This window comes from Macrobrachium rosenbergii, chromosome 18, assembly GCF_040412425.1.
Source record: "Macrobrachium rosenbergii isolate ZJJX-2024 chromosome 18, ASM4041242v1, whole genome shotgun sequence".
NCBI lineage: Eukaryota > Metazoa > Arthropoda > Malacostraca > Decapoda > Palaemonidae > Macrobrachium > Macrobrachium rosenbergii.
Window position 1 is genome coordinate 16,746,734 of NC_089758.1, and position 17,500 is coordinate 16,764,233.

General features: G+C 33.2%; 1 protein-coding gene across 5 annotated transcripts in view; it reads left to right on the top strand.

Annotated features, from left to right (window-relative positions):
- Window positions 1-17,500, top strand: part of LOC136848150 (kin of IRRE-like protein 3) — a 285,171-nt gene that overhangs the window by 242,269 nt on the left and 25,402 nt on the right. For all 5 annotated transcript variants that reach the window (XM_067120428.1, XM_067120429.1, XM_067120424.1 and 2 more), the window contains one exon: window positions 12,533-12,676. In XM_067120428.1, the coding sequence (XP_066976529.1) occupies window positions 12,533-12,676 (144 nt within the window). The remainder of the gene's footprint in view (window positions 1-12,532; window positions 12,677-17,500) is intronic.

Here is a 17,500-nt window from a genome sequence, read left to right on the forward strand (position 1 = left end):
ATTCAATTTTAAGAATATATACATACATATATACATGCGTATATAATATATATATATATATATATATATATATATATATATATATATATATATATATATATATATATATATTTGTGTATATATATATTTGTATATATATGTGTGTGTGTGTGTGTTTTATGTATATATATACAGATATATATGTGTTTATGTATATGTATGTATATATATATATATATATATATATATATATATATATATATATATATATATATATATATATATATATATATATATATATATATATATATATACATACAGCATATATGTGTGTATGCGTATATTTATTCTCAACAACCCTAGAAATTCCTGTGTCCCTGGAAGCAACGTCCTGACAAGGGTTCCACCTAAAGGTTTCAGCGTCTATGAGATAGTCATCTGGACCCGAAATCCCTCTATAATTGGAAGCGGGTCGGATTATCCATCCTTCTGCAAACAAGTATCCGATATCATCAGCACTGAGGATTCCTCCCCAAGTATTACAGTTTGTTGGTGACCTTCACGTACTGAAGAAATAATAAGAGTGGAAGGAATATATTCACTGAAGCGTTTGATTTTTATTTGTACGCGTTGCATTCTGTTGAAGCCTTGTTCCTGTGCAATCGGAATTTTTTACACATGCATATATGTATGTATGTATGTAATATATATATATATATATATATATATATATATATATATATATATATATATATATATATATATATATATATATATATATATATATATATACATACACGTATGAGTGTGCGTATGTGTAGGTGTCTAAGTTTCATGCAAAACGCCTACTCTTGTTTCTGCCACGAGTTTTCAGTTCCAGTGGTATTACGTTGTTCCAGTTTCCTCCGAGTATTTTTTTTTCTCTCCCCAGTTATTTTGAACTGCACCCTTCCACAATTGCACTCGTTCTCTCCGGAACGTAGTAGTTCATGGAAACGTTGCCAGTAAAATTTGTCTCACCCCAGTCTTTAAAGTAGTACGTCCCTGGCGTCTTTCAGGTTATATATATATATATATATATATATATATATATATATATATATATATATATATATATATATATATATATATATATATATATATATATATATATATATATATATATATATCCATGAATTCAGATGGGAAAACCATCACATAACAAGCTCTGATATTTTGAGGGATTTTAAGATTTGAAGAGGGTTGGAGCTAGTTCTAGCGCCCTTGTTTTGATAAATTGCGACTTACTGAAGAGCATTTTCTGGTCAAGAATAATCTCTTTTCAGTGGAATATAGTGGTTATCTATATTTACTTCTCTGCACTTGTTTAACTTTATTTATTTTATTTTCATTCTTTTTATTATTCGTGACTTGGTTTTTATTTATATTTATTTCTCTGCATTTGTTTCAGCTGTGTTTATTTTATTTTCATTCATTTTATTGTGTGTGACCTGGTTTTTAGTTGTATTTATTGCTCTGCACTTGTTTTAGTTTTATTTATTTTATTTTCATTATTTTTATTATTCGTGACCTGGTTTTTACTTATATGTATTTCTCTGAACTTGTTTTAGCTTTATTTGTTTTTTTTAATTCTTTTTATTATTTGTGACCTGGTTTTTATTTATACTTATTTCGCTGCATTCGTTTTAGCTTTATTTATTCTATTTTCATTCTTTTTATTATTCGTGACCTGGTTTTTATATATATTTATTTCTCTGAACTTGTTTTTGCTTTATTTATTTTATTTTCATTGTTCTTATTATTTGTGGCCTGGTTTTTATTTTCGTTTTTTTTTTTTTTCATATAAGGGGTTCTTGAATTTGGACATTCTTTTTGCAAGGTAGTGGCTTCAAACTCTTGTTCCGTATAAACGCTAACTCATCAGAAAATAGAATTGATAATAATTTAGAATTAAAGCTGATAATTGTGTTTATAAACTGAATGATATAGTGAACAAAGTATTGCTAAACAAAACAAAATTATACGAACTATTCTGGAGAACTGTAACACAATTGTAATGATCAAGGTATTACACGTACCACGTAAAGATATTTGATGCTTATGGGCTAGCTGTGTGGTATGGTAGAATCGTTGTTCACATATATTCTTCGATGAATTTCATGTATTCTTTCATAGTGCAGATTAATTTCTAAATGATATTCACTTTTAAAGGAGGATATCAGTGGGTAAGGAGCCGAACAAGTATTTGTTAACTCTGAAAAAAAACAATGCTTAAAATAATGGCTGTCGTAAAATGGATGAAACAAAAGTAACAAAAATCATAAGGGCAGATTGAAAGGCAGGAGTCCAGCAACATTATTTACGTTTCTTGAATAAGATCTACGAAAACACAAATATCGTCAAAATCTTCCCATAGAATGGAATGTAAAATTTAGGCCGAAGGCCAAGTGCTGGGACCTCTGAGCTAATTCAGCGCTGAAACGGAAATTTAGAGAGCAAAGTAGGTTTTAAAGGCGTAACAGGAGGAAAACTTCGAAGTTGAACTATTGAAACAATTGTAAGGAGAGGGTGGAAAGTAAGATGGAAAAAAGAGAGTGTGAATTGAGGTAAAGTAAAATGAATGACAGGGGTTGAAGCTAGGGGTCGAAGGGACGCTTCAAAGAGGCTAAGGTAATTCCTACCGTGCACCACGTGACGTGCACTGACGGTACTACTTTCCTACGGGGAAAATCATTCCATGACGGGAATTGAACCATATTTATCATTGAAGAGTTGAGCTACATTAGTGGAAACTTTGAGACATATTTGAGGCATATTGACTTCCAAGAAAGTACACATATGTGTGGATAAGTACTCAAAATATGACACAGAACAACATGGAGAAGATGCCAACGAAAATGTAGAAGTCGGAGGAATAAGTGTAAAAATAGAAAAATAAAAAAAAATTAAAAAGTGTGTGGTATGGTGATGCCATTTAGTGTCTCACAGTTCCGGGGTTTTTTTCTGGCTTCATGAATGACATTTCCAAATACGAAGCCCAATTTCTCACACTTCGTATCAGTCAACATCTGTCGTGAATAACCAAGAAATAAAAGATTGGTTATTAGTAAAGATTGATAAAGAGGATTCAACAATTTGATATAAACTCAAAGTTGAGAACGCGGAATAAGCACTAATTTCATCCCATTACAAAGAGGGCAGTCTAAAGGATGACATTTACCTAAATCACATTAACATTATTCAGATTTGGAATCTAAATTTCTGTAAGCATCGATGATCGTATTTCCTGTATTCATTATTTCATTATAGGAACGAGCTCTGTTGAGGATTATCTTACTAATGGATTCTTAGTTGGGAGCACAAGTGTAATTCAAGACTGATTTTAGTAAATCTATTCACAGTAGAATACACCGATTTTAGAAACATCTGTTATAGATGAGACAAATTTCAATGATAATATCCATGATAGGAGACATTAATTCTGATAAACAAATTAGTAAAAATCACGAATTAAAAAAAATGTCATTACAAGTCATTAATTTTAATAAATACGTTTATACATAGACTGATCTATGACACAAAACACCAATTTAAAGACACAGATCATTAACAAAGAGTAAATTGTTAATTGAAATTTTACAGACCGATAATAAATGAACCGATTGTGATAGACAGACATATAATTTTTTTCAAGGCTTGGTAGTAATTCATGTCTGAAAGTTCCAAGGTAAGCCAGACCTTTTATACTATTTGGAGAGGAACATATCCAGTTAGGGGCATTTTCCCGTTGATTTCTTTTCCGCAAATCATTATATCCTGAAATAATTGGGTGTTCAACTGTTTTTCTGCACGGCTAGTGATGTCTCAAAAACGCAAGGAGAGGCACTTCAGCTATAAAAGAAAAAAACCACCAAATGTTAAGGAAATATAACGCATTTAAAAAATGGAGCTCTAGATTCACACACTGAAGCACATTTACGATACTTAGCGTCATGTCGTTTAGCTTTTTACAATTCTTTTACATTTTCTTCGGATTTTTTACTATTTCATTCACATTTGCAGCTGCAGGATCTTTGCAGTTTCCATGCAAATACTGACCTCATTAACTCACAGTCATGATATGGGAGGAAATTGTCTGATATGCTTCCCACGCTGAATATCAGTTCAGCTGCGCAAACTTGCACTACATAATGTTTCAATAGTTTCTAGCATAGGCTCCCTTATTGATGGCCCTGCACTACACGTTTTCTTTCATTCAACCGTTATTATTAAAGTTCCCTTATTCATGGACCTTTACTAACTTTTTCTTTCTTCTCAGAGTGATTTTAATAAGAAAATCTTATCATTTTACGTGATTTTCTTCGTGTTTTCGTTTCCCCCGATCTTTCATTATTTCACATCCCGTAAGGATCGATAACCTGTACTTTCCTGAATTCAGTGGTTTGCTAGCATAATTAGGGCTTACATTCATTATAAGAAATCTGAAATGCGTATTTTGTTAAAAGTATATGTCCATGTATTTATTTTCTCTGCGTTTATTGGGTATACTTTATGGACAATGATGAAGCCCCTGCTTAAGTATCACCAAATCTTGAACATGAAAATGCAGAGTATTGTCGTATATCTGATGTACTGTGAGTACAGTAAGTGAAAAATGACCTAAGTATTGCTGTTATTTTTAACAGAATAGGTACACGAATTAAGTTGCAATGTCTAGGCCTGAATATTTTTTGGTTAGGAACGTTGGCCCTAAAATTAGTATACCGAGTCATTTTGCTTCTGAGGCTCATTTATGACTTATTTCCCCCACACCAGACTTCAAGGCTCTGTTGCGAGTTTCTAAGCACTTAGTCATGGAGTGAGGTTGCTAGACTCATAACTGTGACGATGCAATTAGTCACAGGAGCTTGTGTTAATCATTTCTGGCGTTCATCAGTGGCCTGGTCATCCCTTCCTGTACTACTCGGACTCAGAGCTACCGAAGTTACAGATAGGAAGACCAGGGAAATATGCAACAGCCTACGTAATAGATATTAAGTCTAGGGAATGTTGCCTGAACCTTAAAAACTGCTATGGAGGGAACCGAACCATAACTCTTCGTTGGAAAGTTGGACCGTCTAGTTGACACTTTGAAACCGATTTTTTTTTTTTTTTTTTTTTTTTTTTTTTTTTTTTTTTTTTTTTTTGCCTGAATAGCGCAGCATAACGTACTTATAGGTAGAAAAGGATAAATGTTTCGATAACATATTCCTCTCTGATGTCTCATCGTCTGTTGCAGTCTTAGGGCTCAATATGGATACTATATATTGCCAGTAATCCAGTCCCTATATGATGATAGTCACAGCTTTGCTCTATTCCGATTGACTACACAGTACCTCATCTTATTTACCACGCAAGTACATTTTTTATGCTGTCTTTTCTTCATTTCGTCAACCTTCTACACGCACACACACACACATGTATATATATATATATATATATATATATATATATATATATATATATATATATATATATATATATATATATATATATATGTATGTATGTATGTATGTATGTATGTATATATATGTATGTATGTATGTATAAATATATATATATATATATATATATATATATATATATATATATATATATATATATATATATATATATATATATATATATATACAGTATATATATACATGTGTGTGTGTACACATATGGGCTCTGTGCATCTGCATATATATTTCCTACCTAACCCAGTATATCCTCACTTTCAGTTAAAACTATAAAAGATCCGCGCATCTCTAACGAAGCCTTCCTCGACGGGGAGGGAGATTGCAATTGTATTTCCTGCGGGTATGCTCCCTTATTGTTGCGCCTTCCCGGAAAAGCATAGTCCGACTGCTAAAGTCCTTTATCGCTGTCATCTCCAGGACAGGTGTTCGGCCTTGCAGTATTCGTCCTTGCAGGATACAGCAATTCGAAACGGCCAGGGTCGATGCTGGGTATAAACTAGTTTGCGTCCTGAAAATTCGTGGTTTTGTAGATATGAAAATTCATCAATTTTCCTTTTTTTTTTTTAATTATTAATTTTTCTCTTTTCTTTCTCTTATCTCTAATGTTTGTTGCATTTTCTGATTTTTCTTGTCGGTTGAAATGTTTTCCATTTTTCCCGTTTTGCGTTAGTCAGTTATATTTAGGGTATTCTCTCATTCTCACTCATAGTTATTTTAGTATCTAGAACAATGTTATCATATTTTACTGGAAATTGCTTAATTCCTTCATAACTTTCTTTTCACCCTTTTTACACGCATGGATATTTTACCGTCCATAAGCTTCTTATACAAGGTAATGACTTGTAGCTTTGCCTCACGTAAATACTTCCTCATTTTGAAAAGTAACGGCATAATGGAAAACCTTCACACATCCCTGAAGTTTTGTGGTTATTGAGGGAAGCCATGTTACCAGATGGCCCATTTTTGGGAGGTAGGGGGGGCTGGGTTAGAGAGAGGTCCTTCATCTGGCCATGACGTTTTACAGGTGCTCAGACACCTAGACCGCAGCTGTATCTCGAGGGATACAGCTGCGAGATGTCAGAGTTGACTGTAAAGCAGGGAAGTAAAACGAAGGTAAATGACGAAATATCACAAGCAGGCGTAGCATTTCATTTTCCTGCGCGGCTGGTGTCAGTGTTGTAAGTGCACAAATACACACACACACACACACACTCACATATGTATGTATGTATGTACAAGTATGTATGTGTGTATATATATATATATTTATATATATATATATATATATATATATATATATTATATACATATATATATATATATATATATATATATATATATATATATATATATATATATATATATATATATATATTATATACATACATATACATATATTATACACACATTATATATATATATATATATATATATATATATATATATATATATATATATATATATATATATGTGTGTGTGTGTGTGTGTGTGTGTTCGTGTATATTTACGTGTGTTTTAGTATATATACGCGTGCATGTACTTTTGAAGCATTAGTACTGTACAGATGTATATACCTATCTTAAGAAACAGACCTTGTCGACACTGCCATTTTTACGCCTTCCCGGAAATGCATGGTTCGACAGCTAAGGTCCTTTACCGCCGTCACCTTCACGACGGGGGCTCAGCTGCAGCGTTCCTCTTTGCAGCAGTTTGAAAAGCTTGGAACGGTACAGCGAATAAGCCAATTTGCATCGTCAAAAGTCATAGTTTTTTTTTTTTTTTTTTTTTCATTATAAAAATTGAAAAAACTTTCCATGAATTATTCATCATTTTCTTCCCCTCTTTTCTCTTACCCTCTTTTCTCTTACCCTATTTTCTATTACCCCTCATGGCAGCTGTATATTCTGACATTTTTCTTTTTATCTGTTTCTGAAACATTTCGCTTTGTTATTTCACGCCTGTCTATTTTCTCTTTTCGCTCGTAGATATTTTACTGTTTGGATGGTTGATGTGTAAAATAGTTAAATGGCACTTTGGGCCATCCAGCACTTGAGACAGTGAAAAGAGGAAATTAGAGTGGTTGGGCAGCATGACAAAGCGACTCAGAAAATGGAGGAGATGAAGTACTATGACCTGAAAGTGGAAGCCGGAGAAAATTCTACGCGTGTAGTAAGGAGTAAAAGATAGAGGAGTTGGATAGCAAGTTGAAGAAACGAAGAGAGAATAGAGGTAAAGTAAAAGGCTAAAAGGCTAAAAAGCAGATGCTGCTGGGAGCTGATGGGACGTTGCAAACACCCTTGCTTAGTTTCATTTGAGTATTTGCTCATTCTCAATATTACGTGCTTAAGCATCGTAATTAATAATCCTACCTTCCTTACTAAATTTCTTCTTTATGGACATGTTCCTCTTCCTGGAGTTTCGTGGTTATTGAAGGAAGGCCTTTAAAATGACCGGCTATTGTGGGAAGGTGGGAGAGGAAGGGGAGGGGAGGGGGGGAGCAGACGATAGGAATAGGTGCCTTATAGTGTAGCTGTATCAGGAATGATAAAGCGTGCTAGATTTATATATATATATATATATATATATATATATATATATATATATATATATATATATATATATATATATATATATATATATGTATATATATACACACAGTATATATACATGGGTGTGTGTATTTTTATATATAAATATTATCGTCTCTATTTCTGGCTTTAAGTTTTATACACGCATATTTATACATATATGAATATATATACGTATATATATGAATGAATATACATATACACGTGTGTATGTGTGTATGAATACATGTGTATATTTCCCAATTATTCACCAAATGATTCCAGAACATTTTCACTAAAAAAAGCTAAATAACATAACCCGTAACAAAAGTTTAGCATATATAAATATGTACTGTATGCGTGCTTGAGTAGAAATGTACCTCTGTATATACTTATAGGTAACTATCTACTTGTCCTTACACACTGATTGTTTACATGTCTCTGTGAGCATGTTGAGCCCTGCTTTGTGTTTATCCACGAATTTACCATAAGAGCCGCTAACTTCAGAAAATTGCTGGAATAATTTTTTGTTTGCTTACTATATATAGATCAGTCTAGCAGTCCTTTTAGCCAAGACCATTAGCTCTCTTCGCTTTGTGATCTGTTGCGAATAATAATACTTAATTTTCTTTTGTACGCATTCTAATATTAGTAAATATCATAACTTGTTATGATTTACCGCCCTCTCTCTCTCTCTCTCTCTCTCTCTCTCTCTCTCTCTCTCTCTCTCTCTCTCTCTCTGTAAAACTGCTTGTCTACTCGTTTTCTTTTACTACCTGTAATTTACCTGGTTCTTTTATTATCTGATATTAAGGCGGCCCATTCCACGTGATCATTTCCCCATTGGAAAACGAAGCTCGAGATCGACTCAAACCCTGTTTGTTGCTTTTGAGTCGTTAAGAACAGTTGCCCGTAGTCGTTTCATTTTAGTAGAGGATAGCAAACTACTTGAAATATATATACATACATACATACATACATACATACATACATATATGTGTGTATATGTGTAATATATATATATATATATATGTGTGTGTGTGTATATGTATATAAATACATATATACATACAGATATGTATATGTGTATGTATATAGTATAACATATATATATATATATATATATATATATATATATATATATATATATATATATATATATATATATATATATATACATATACATATATATATTATATATATATATATATGTGTGTGTATATACAACATAATATATATATATATATATATATATATATATATATATATATATATATATATATATATATATATATATATATTCACGTGTGTGTGTGTACGACAGAGAGAAAGAGAGTGTGTATTTGTTCATGTGTGTGTGTGTAGGTATACATAAGTGCAGTTACGCAAAATCATTCATATTCATATTTTGTATACATGCCTTCATGGATACTGGCGACCATTCTGCGTTAGCCCCATTACTTTTCCCACGAAAGTCATTTTCATTTGCCTCGCATTATCTTCAGCCTCCGGCTACTCTTTGCGAGACTTTTAGACGCGAGAGTCTCCAACATTTCTGCCGCAGTTTCTTATTTTCTTCATTTTTATTTTCTTTATTGCGATATTGCGTAAGTGGCTGTCGTTAAACTAAGTTATGGAACGGCTTCTGCTCCTTATGACATAGAAAACCACATATGGTGTTTTACGCCATATTGTTGTTGCGACAAAATATTTTGGTCATCCACAAGATTAAAAAACATTTTTATGTTGATGTACTATCGTTGCCCCCTTATCGATAATTACTTTGATCGAAAAAACCACAAAAAAAAAACGCGCGCGCGCACACACACAATTAGAAAGGCCACACAATCACCAACCAGTAAAAACACTTATCACCAACAATTCGTGAAAAAAAGCACTCAAAACTACCCAAGCTGATAAACCAACAACCCCATCTACCCACTAATAACTCAGGGACCTCCAAAAACCCACACGCCGCAAAAACACGCACGAAGAAACACACACTTAAAAAAAACTTCAACCAGTAAACAGTCTGGAAGTATTTTCGTACAACTTTTCATTTCTTTGGGAGCTCCAGAGGTGATCAAGTTCTTCGCTCTCCTTCCTTTCTCTTTAATTTTTTTGTTTTATTTTTATTATTTTTTTGGCTTCTCTTTTTGTTTATTTCTTTCACGCATGGGGTAAAGCCGAGACTAACTTTCGACTCCCTAAGTTGCTTCGATTACTTGAGGCTAAGGGAAGAAAATGGAGCTTTAGTCTGGAAGAAAACTTGAGGATAATTTTCTTTCTGTTTATTGTTGCCGCTGTTACATTTTTATTCTTTCTTTCCCACGCATTCTTATTGTTGTTGTCGTTGTACCCTTTTTTTATTCAGATTATAATCGCTATTGTAATCATTTTCATTTGTGTATAATGGCTTTTATCTAATATTGAGTTCATGAATACATTTTTGGTCAGGTTTCTAAACTTATGGAGATACTATGAGTGATTGTTATCACGCTATAAAATCCATGAATTTCAGCAATCATCTTCATCATCATCATCATCATCATCACCATCAATATTATCATTATTACAGTGGCACCTCAACTTACCAAGGGCTTTGAGTGCTTGTCTCTCTGATAAGTAGCAAAATCCCTACGGTATGTTATAGCCTATGCCTGAGTAATTTTCAGTTAGCAGCAATCCCACATATTTCTTTACCTAAACTAATCTGTACTTTATAATTACCATTCAGTTTAAGACATTTATTTAAAATTTATCGTATCTAAAATGGTAGCTTGGTAGAAAAAAATCAGAATAACATAGTTGATAAGTGTATTACGCCGCTAAGCTGAGGTTCGTTCAGTTGAGGTGTTATTATTATTATTATTATTATTATTATTATTATTATTATTATTATTATTATTATTATTATTATTATTATTATTATTTAGGAAGACAACTCCTTTTTCTTCAAACAAACTTCATTAAACAGAATTGGCCGTCTGGATACCGCATAGTTGTTATTGCAGTTTCTCAAACTCACGCATAATTTACTTGCTGCTACAAAATTAAATCAAGAGGTTGAGAAACTGCAATACAAACTCATCGGTATCCAGACGGTCGTTTTATTTAATGATATTCATTATTAACATTATTTCTGTTATTAATAGTGAAGAAATGCATTATTAATAATCGTAATGATGGGAAGGGGTTGCGTTTGTATTGAAATGTGTAGTGCAATCTCCGTAGAGTTTCACGCACTGTAAAAATAATAATAATAATATTAGTAATAATAACAATAATGATAATAATAATTAATAAAAATCTCATAATTGCACGAGTCACTAAATTGGCGAAAAAATCCACAATGGTGCAAGTGTAAATATGTATTGAGATATATATACAAAATATAATATATTCAAGACATACATATTTATATATATATATATATATATTTACACTTGCACGGAATATATACAGTATATATTTTCAATATACATTTATACTTACAAAGTTGTGGATTTCTTCACCATTTTAGTGACTCGTGCAATTATGAGCTTTCTATGAATTATTATTATTATTATTATTATTATTATTATTATTATTATTATTATTATAAATAAAAGAGCACACGACACGTGTGTGAAAATCTACGGAAATCGGGTTACACTTTTCAATACACGCACGCAATCCCTCTCATCATTAGGGTTATCATGCATTTCTTTCTCCCGGGCAACGCGGCGAGGATGAATCTCGTTTAAAAGCATATCATTATGCTCCCCACCTCATGGGGATTCCAGCGAAATCTTATTTGTGTATTTTGGACACGGTCGTACGCAGCGAAACCTTTTCTGAATAAGCATAATCTTATTAGCTGTTATATCTGGGTTGCTTGATACCTAGATGGAGGTGAGTGAATGGTTTTCTTTTTCAAATCTTCCAAATTGAAAGTTCGCCTACATGACGGTGGGTTTTATGTTTTTCTCTTTAGACAACGTGTGTGTGAAAGTTGGGAGCCATACGCTAAAAGCGAATAAGTCGACATATATGAGGAATATACTTGGTTTAATCTATTTATCCCTTATCAAGAACTAGCTCTAATTATTATTATTATTATTATTATTATTATTATTATTATTATTATTATTATTATTATTATCTTTTGCTAATTATCTGTTGTTATTAACATTGTGATTATACTTTATCGAATTTCAGTATCTCTAATCTTTGCTGTCAATGTTGACTGATAATACCAACATTACTTATCTTTTGCTGCTTATCTGTTGTCATTAACATTTTTTTATTATAATTTTTGGACAAATTTTAGTTTCCCTAAATAGTACTGTCCCTATTGGTACGGGTAACAACCAAAATTAGCGACATTTTGATAATTTTAGTTATTTCAGACAGTCCAAAAACTAACTCCTTACTACTTTGCCATTAGCGTCAACCATCAGAGCAGCCCCCATCAGTAATTTTTCTCACGTGTCATTCCAACAGTTGCCCCCAACCTCCCCCAAATGGAATTTGAGACCCTGCGCGTCGCCTCAGGCCAGAAATTCACCGTCACGGAGGGACGCCCTGGCAGCATCAAGTGTCTGGCAAGATATGGCAACCCTCCTGCGCGTATAAGGTGGTTCATAGGTGAGTAGCATTCATGAGAAATTTTATAATTTTTTTCACTGTTTGAATGTATAATTATACATGTTTTTCATCTCTCTCTCTCTCTCTCTCTCTCTCTCTCTCTCTCTCTCTCTCTCTATATATATATATATATATATATATATATATATATATATATATATATATATATATATATATATATATATATATATATATTAGTGAGTGTGTTTGTGCGTGTCTGTGTTTACTTATCGTCAGAAACAGTATTAGTATATTTTTTTTTTTTTGGTTCATAGGTGAGTAGCATTCATGAGAAATTTTATAATTTTTTCACTGTTTGAATGTATAATTATACATGTTTTTCATCTCTCTCTCTCTCTCTCTCTCTCTCTCTCTCTCTCTCTCTCTCTCTCTCTCTCTCTCTCTCTCTCTCTCTCTCTCTCTATATATATATATATATATATATATATATATATATATATATATATATATATATATATATATATATATATTAGTGTGAGTGTGTTTGTGCGTGTCTGTGTTTACTTATCGTCAGAAACAGTATTAGTATATTAGTATTTTTTTTATTTTGCTGTAGGAAACAGAAGCGAGCTTGATGAATCTTTGCGCAACGTACAGTAGAAGTGTTCGCACATATTCCTTGTTCTTTATGACTAACATCATGGTATATTCTTGCTCGCCTCAGATCAGCCTTTGATGATTCTCAAACAACTCATTTCATATATCAGCGTAAAAAAAAAAAATTCTCATTTCGCATGGAGAGGACTCGAAGTCTGCGCAAAGAAATTAAAAGAGCAAATATCCTTACAATGTAAATAAGTGCTAACAATAGAAGTTCTATTAGCAAATGCCATGATTCGTAGTCACGCATATGCGAGGATTAAAAGTTTGATCAGTATTTCAAACAATTCGTTTCCTGAATTCTAATTTATCTTTTTTTCTTCTTCTTTTCCTGCCTTGATTTATTTGGAAACCCGCTTATTTCCTCGACGCGGTCGCTACGCCCCCCCCCCCCAAAAAAAAAGGGAGAGAGAGAGAGAGAGAGAGAGAGAGAGAGAGAGAGAGAGAGAGAGAGAGAGAGAGTTAAAGGAAAGTAGCAGTAATAGTCAGTTGAAGTGGTAACAGTAAAATCAGTTTCATGAATATACGAATAACATCTGAGAAAAACAAAGAATCAGCTGTCATTAGCTTTAAGCATGATGAACATTATCATCTGCAAAACTGATCTAAACTGTTAACCGTTATGCCATTTAGATAACTGATCAAAAACAGAATGCTTGAAAGAGAGACTCGTAATTACATAAGAGAGAGACCGTGAACAAACCACACAGCTTAGGAGTAACGTGTACGATTCGACTGAAACTTCTCTCATCTGTTATCGCATTCGACAATAACGCAGTCACTTAAATATCACTGTGACTTATAGAGAGTCGCAATAATTTAATATGCTTAAATGGAAAGGTTACAGAATCGGAGAAGATTTATTTTTAGGTCCTTTTTAAGTATTTGACAAAAATCAGCAGTTAAAATGTCACTTTAGATTCTTACAACTTATTGCTCCGCATTTAACCCAGTTTTATCAACAGTGGTTTTTGTATGAATAATTGTAATTTTCCTTTTTTTTAGCCAAGGCTTTTACTTTTGCCTTTTCGCCACACCGGTTGGTTGCGAATTAATTCTTTGTTTATTACGCCCTTGTTTAATGGGTTGTTGCTTTTCAGCTATGTTATCCAGACAGGTTTTTGCTCTTTATTGTTTTTCGATCAGGATATTTTTTTTTATTTTTTACGTAGTAAAAATAATAATATAATATCATTTGTCATCATGGGAACTGTCTCATGTAAAAAATTGCTTCTCTCAATTTTTACCTATAAAGCTGAATAACAAGGAATTTTATTAGACTAACATTATAATCTAATTGTGCCATAATTCACAAAGTTGCAACCTGGGACGTTTAAAAATTTTCCTTTGATATTGTATTATTTCCGTTTTTTATAGCAATAAAATCATTGTCATCATAATAATATCGTACCTTTAAGCACTTCCCTAATGAGTTGCTCACAAAAAAAAATCGGGAGGTTTACTAGTTAATCAGTTCTTGTCCATCTGGAACAAAAAATTTAGCCTGTCCTGTACTCAACGATAGAATTTTCTTGTTTGAGAGATGAAAGTTTTTTTTTTATGTTGGGCAGACAGAGCTGAAAAAAGGGCTGTCCAAAACAATCCCCGTCCCTGGAAAAGTTCGTCAATAGATTGCGTCCCTTATGTTTCGAGACAAAACGGTGAAGGTAGAAAAATATCCACTGTTTTGTGAAGAGAATGTTGTGAGAGATTGATAAGTTAACGTACACTTTCTCTGATGAAAACGCAACTCCTTCCCTCGCTACGATCATATTCTCCTGAGTCCGAGTATGCGTCAGTACCACCACGATTATGTAGAGAAATTTATTTGGTTAGAAGTGGCATGCGAGTGATGGTCGGCAATGATTAAGCAAAAGCTGTTATCTTAACTCGATAGGATTTCAGTATCTATTTTTTTTAAGCGGAAGAATAAAAACCATTAACCAATAAAAACTTTCAACTCTTTTCCAGATTAAATATAATCAGGTCAAATAAGTTTATTATTCTTCTTTAAATGGAAACTACAATTATCACGTTAAATTTATATCTACTTTCTTCCTTAAATGTGGCTTTCGTTTGAGATGGATGTTTGTTACAATTATTTTGCTTAATTTTCCACTTAGATTGTATAATGTTATAAAAAAAAATTGAAAACAGACATGAAGATTTCCATGCATTTTTTTTTTTGTAAATATGAATATATTTGACTCAAATTTGTTTATTTACTAAAAGATCAAGAGCGATTTGGATCAAGTTAGTGTATAGAATTTAATGCCATTTATTCTATTGTACAAAAATAAACAAACATTCAATTGGAAAAAGCATACGAGCATGTGAAAGAATGAATCACCAAGTAAAATAAAAAGAAAATAAATGATAAAACGGCACAAAGAAAATAACGAAAAATCATAAGGCTTAGGAATTATCATAAGATGAAAACATAGCAAATTTATATATTGGGCAAAAGTTTTCAAAATAAGTGGATCAAAAAGAGATGAATTTAAACCAATACAAAGGAAAAAAATACGCTCTTTGACGGTTCTCTCTCTCTCTCTCTCTCTCTCTCTCTCTCTCTCTCTCTCTCTCTCTCTCTCTCTCTCTCTCTCTCTCTCTCAACATCCTCCTTTCCCCTTCCTTTCTCTGTGTTCAGTGTATGTTTTCTCCGTTCCCCCTTTCAAACCAAAATCTGACATTGCTTGGTAAAAACCTCTTGCCGCAACGGAGTTATATAGGAAGGGTTCTATTTTTGTAGAGAAACGGAAAATGTAAGAGGAAAAGATGACCAGTCATCGGAAGAGGACCCCCACCCCATCTCTCTCTCTCTCTAAAAAGAGCCCCTCTCTCTCTCTCTCTCTCTCTCTCTCTCTCTCTCTCTCTCTCTCTCTCTCTCTCTCTCTCTCTCTCTCTTACTGCGACTAAGTGAGACTGTCGTAGCTTTAGAAAACCACACCCTTCTCTAGAAAGAACAATAAGAGAGGAGCATGTGAGTGAATAATGATGGAAAATCAATAAGGATTTTAGGTAAAAGCGTTACTATGGTATTGACAAATGATTTGACTGAAAGGAGAAGACAGAGATACATCACCAGCGCTAAGGATATAGGGCTGGAAACGAAAACTTCAATAGAGAGAGAGAGAGAGAGAGAGAGAGAGAGAGAGAGAGAGAGAGAGAGAGAGAGAGAGAGAGAGAGAGAGAGAGACAGAGAGCGAGAGAGACTAAAACTTCCAACCAGATCAAGTTAATAATAAACTTCTTAAGTCAAATTGACTCGGATGTCGATAATCACCACTTTGAAGTTTCTCATCCCCCACAATTGCAAACGATCCAGACAACTCCGTAGCCACAAACAGCTCTGTGAACAAACGTCGGCGGTTCTCTTGAGTTTTCATTAAGCTCCTCAAGCAACCGACGTCGCTTAATCACTGTCTGGCCCTTCAAGGGAGCCTGAAGAGCTTCAATAATACAGATGTACGAGGGTTACTGTTGGGGTTATGTATGTGCCTTGCAAAGAGGAAAATCGTTACCGAAAGTTGCAACTGAACGTACAAAGAGTGTAACGCAAGTGGCGGCGTTACACCCGTGGTATGTTCAGTTGTAACTTTCAGGAACGATTTTTCTCTTTGCAAGACAAAAGCATAACCCCTCGTCGAGGTTAGTATACTCGCAATTGTATAAACTTCCATTGTAGAACTGCATTATTGAGGCCCTTTGGTTTCCATTGAAGGGCTAGACAGTGATTAAGCGACGTTAGTTGCTTGATGAGCTTAATGAGAACTCACGAGGACCGGCGACATTTGTTCACAGAGCTGTTAGTGGCTTTGGAATTGTTTGGATCGTCTGAAATTTGGGGGGATGAGAAACTTCAAAGTGGTGATTATATATCGATATCTTTGACAGTTTTGCTTAAGAAGTTTAAGATAAGGCTTGAAAGCCATTGGGGTAAGTGAGGGAGGGTGAGTTACCAATTTAAGGCAGAAGAATAAATGATACCTATCTCTGTTTCTACTTCTGATTCAACCAAGTTTTGAGAATTTTTTCATTTCAAGGATAATTGGGAAGATAAATGGAAGAGTCTTAGTTTTGCCTGATACCTACCATAAAAGGTTGCGTGACTTTTTTTATTTGTTCAAGAAATCAACAAAGAAAGTCAAATATTTATTTTGCGAACTAGAAATGACAAAATATTTTTTTTTTTCCAAAACC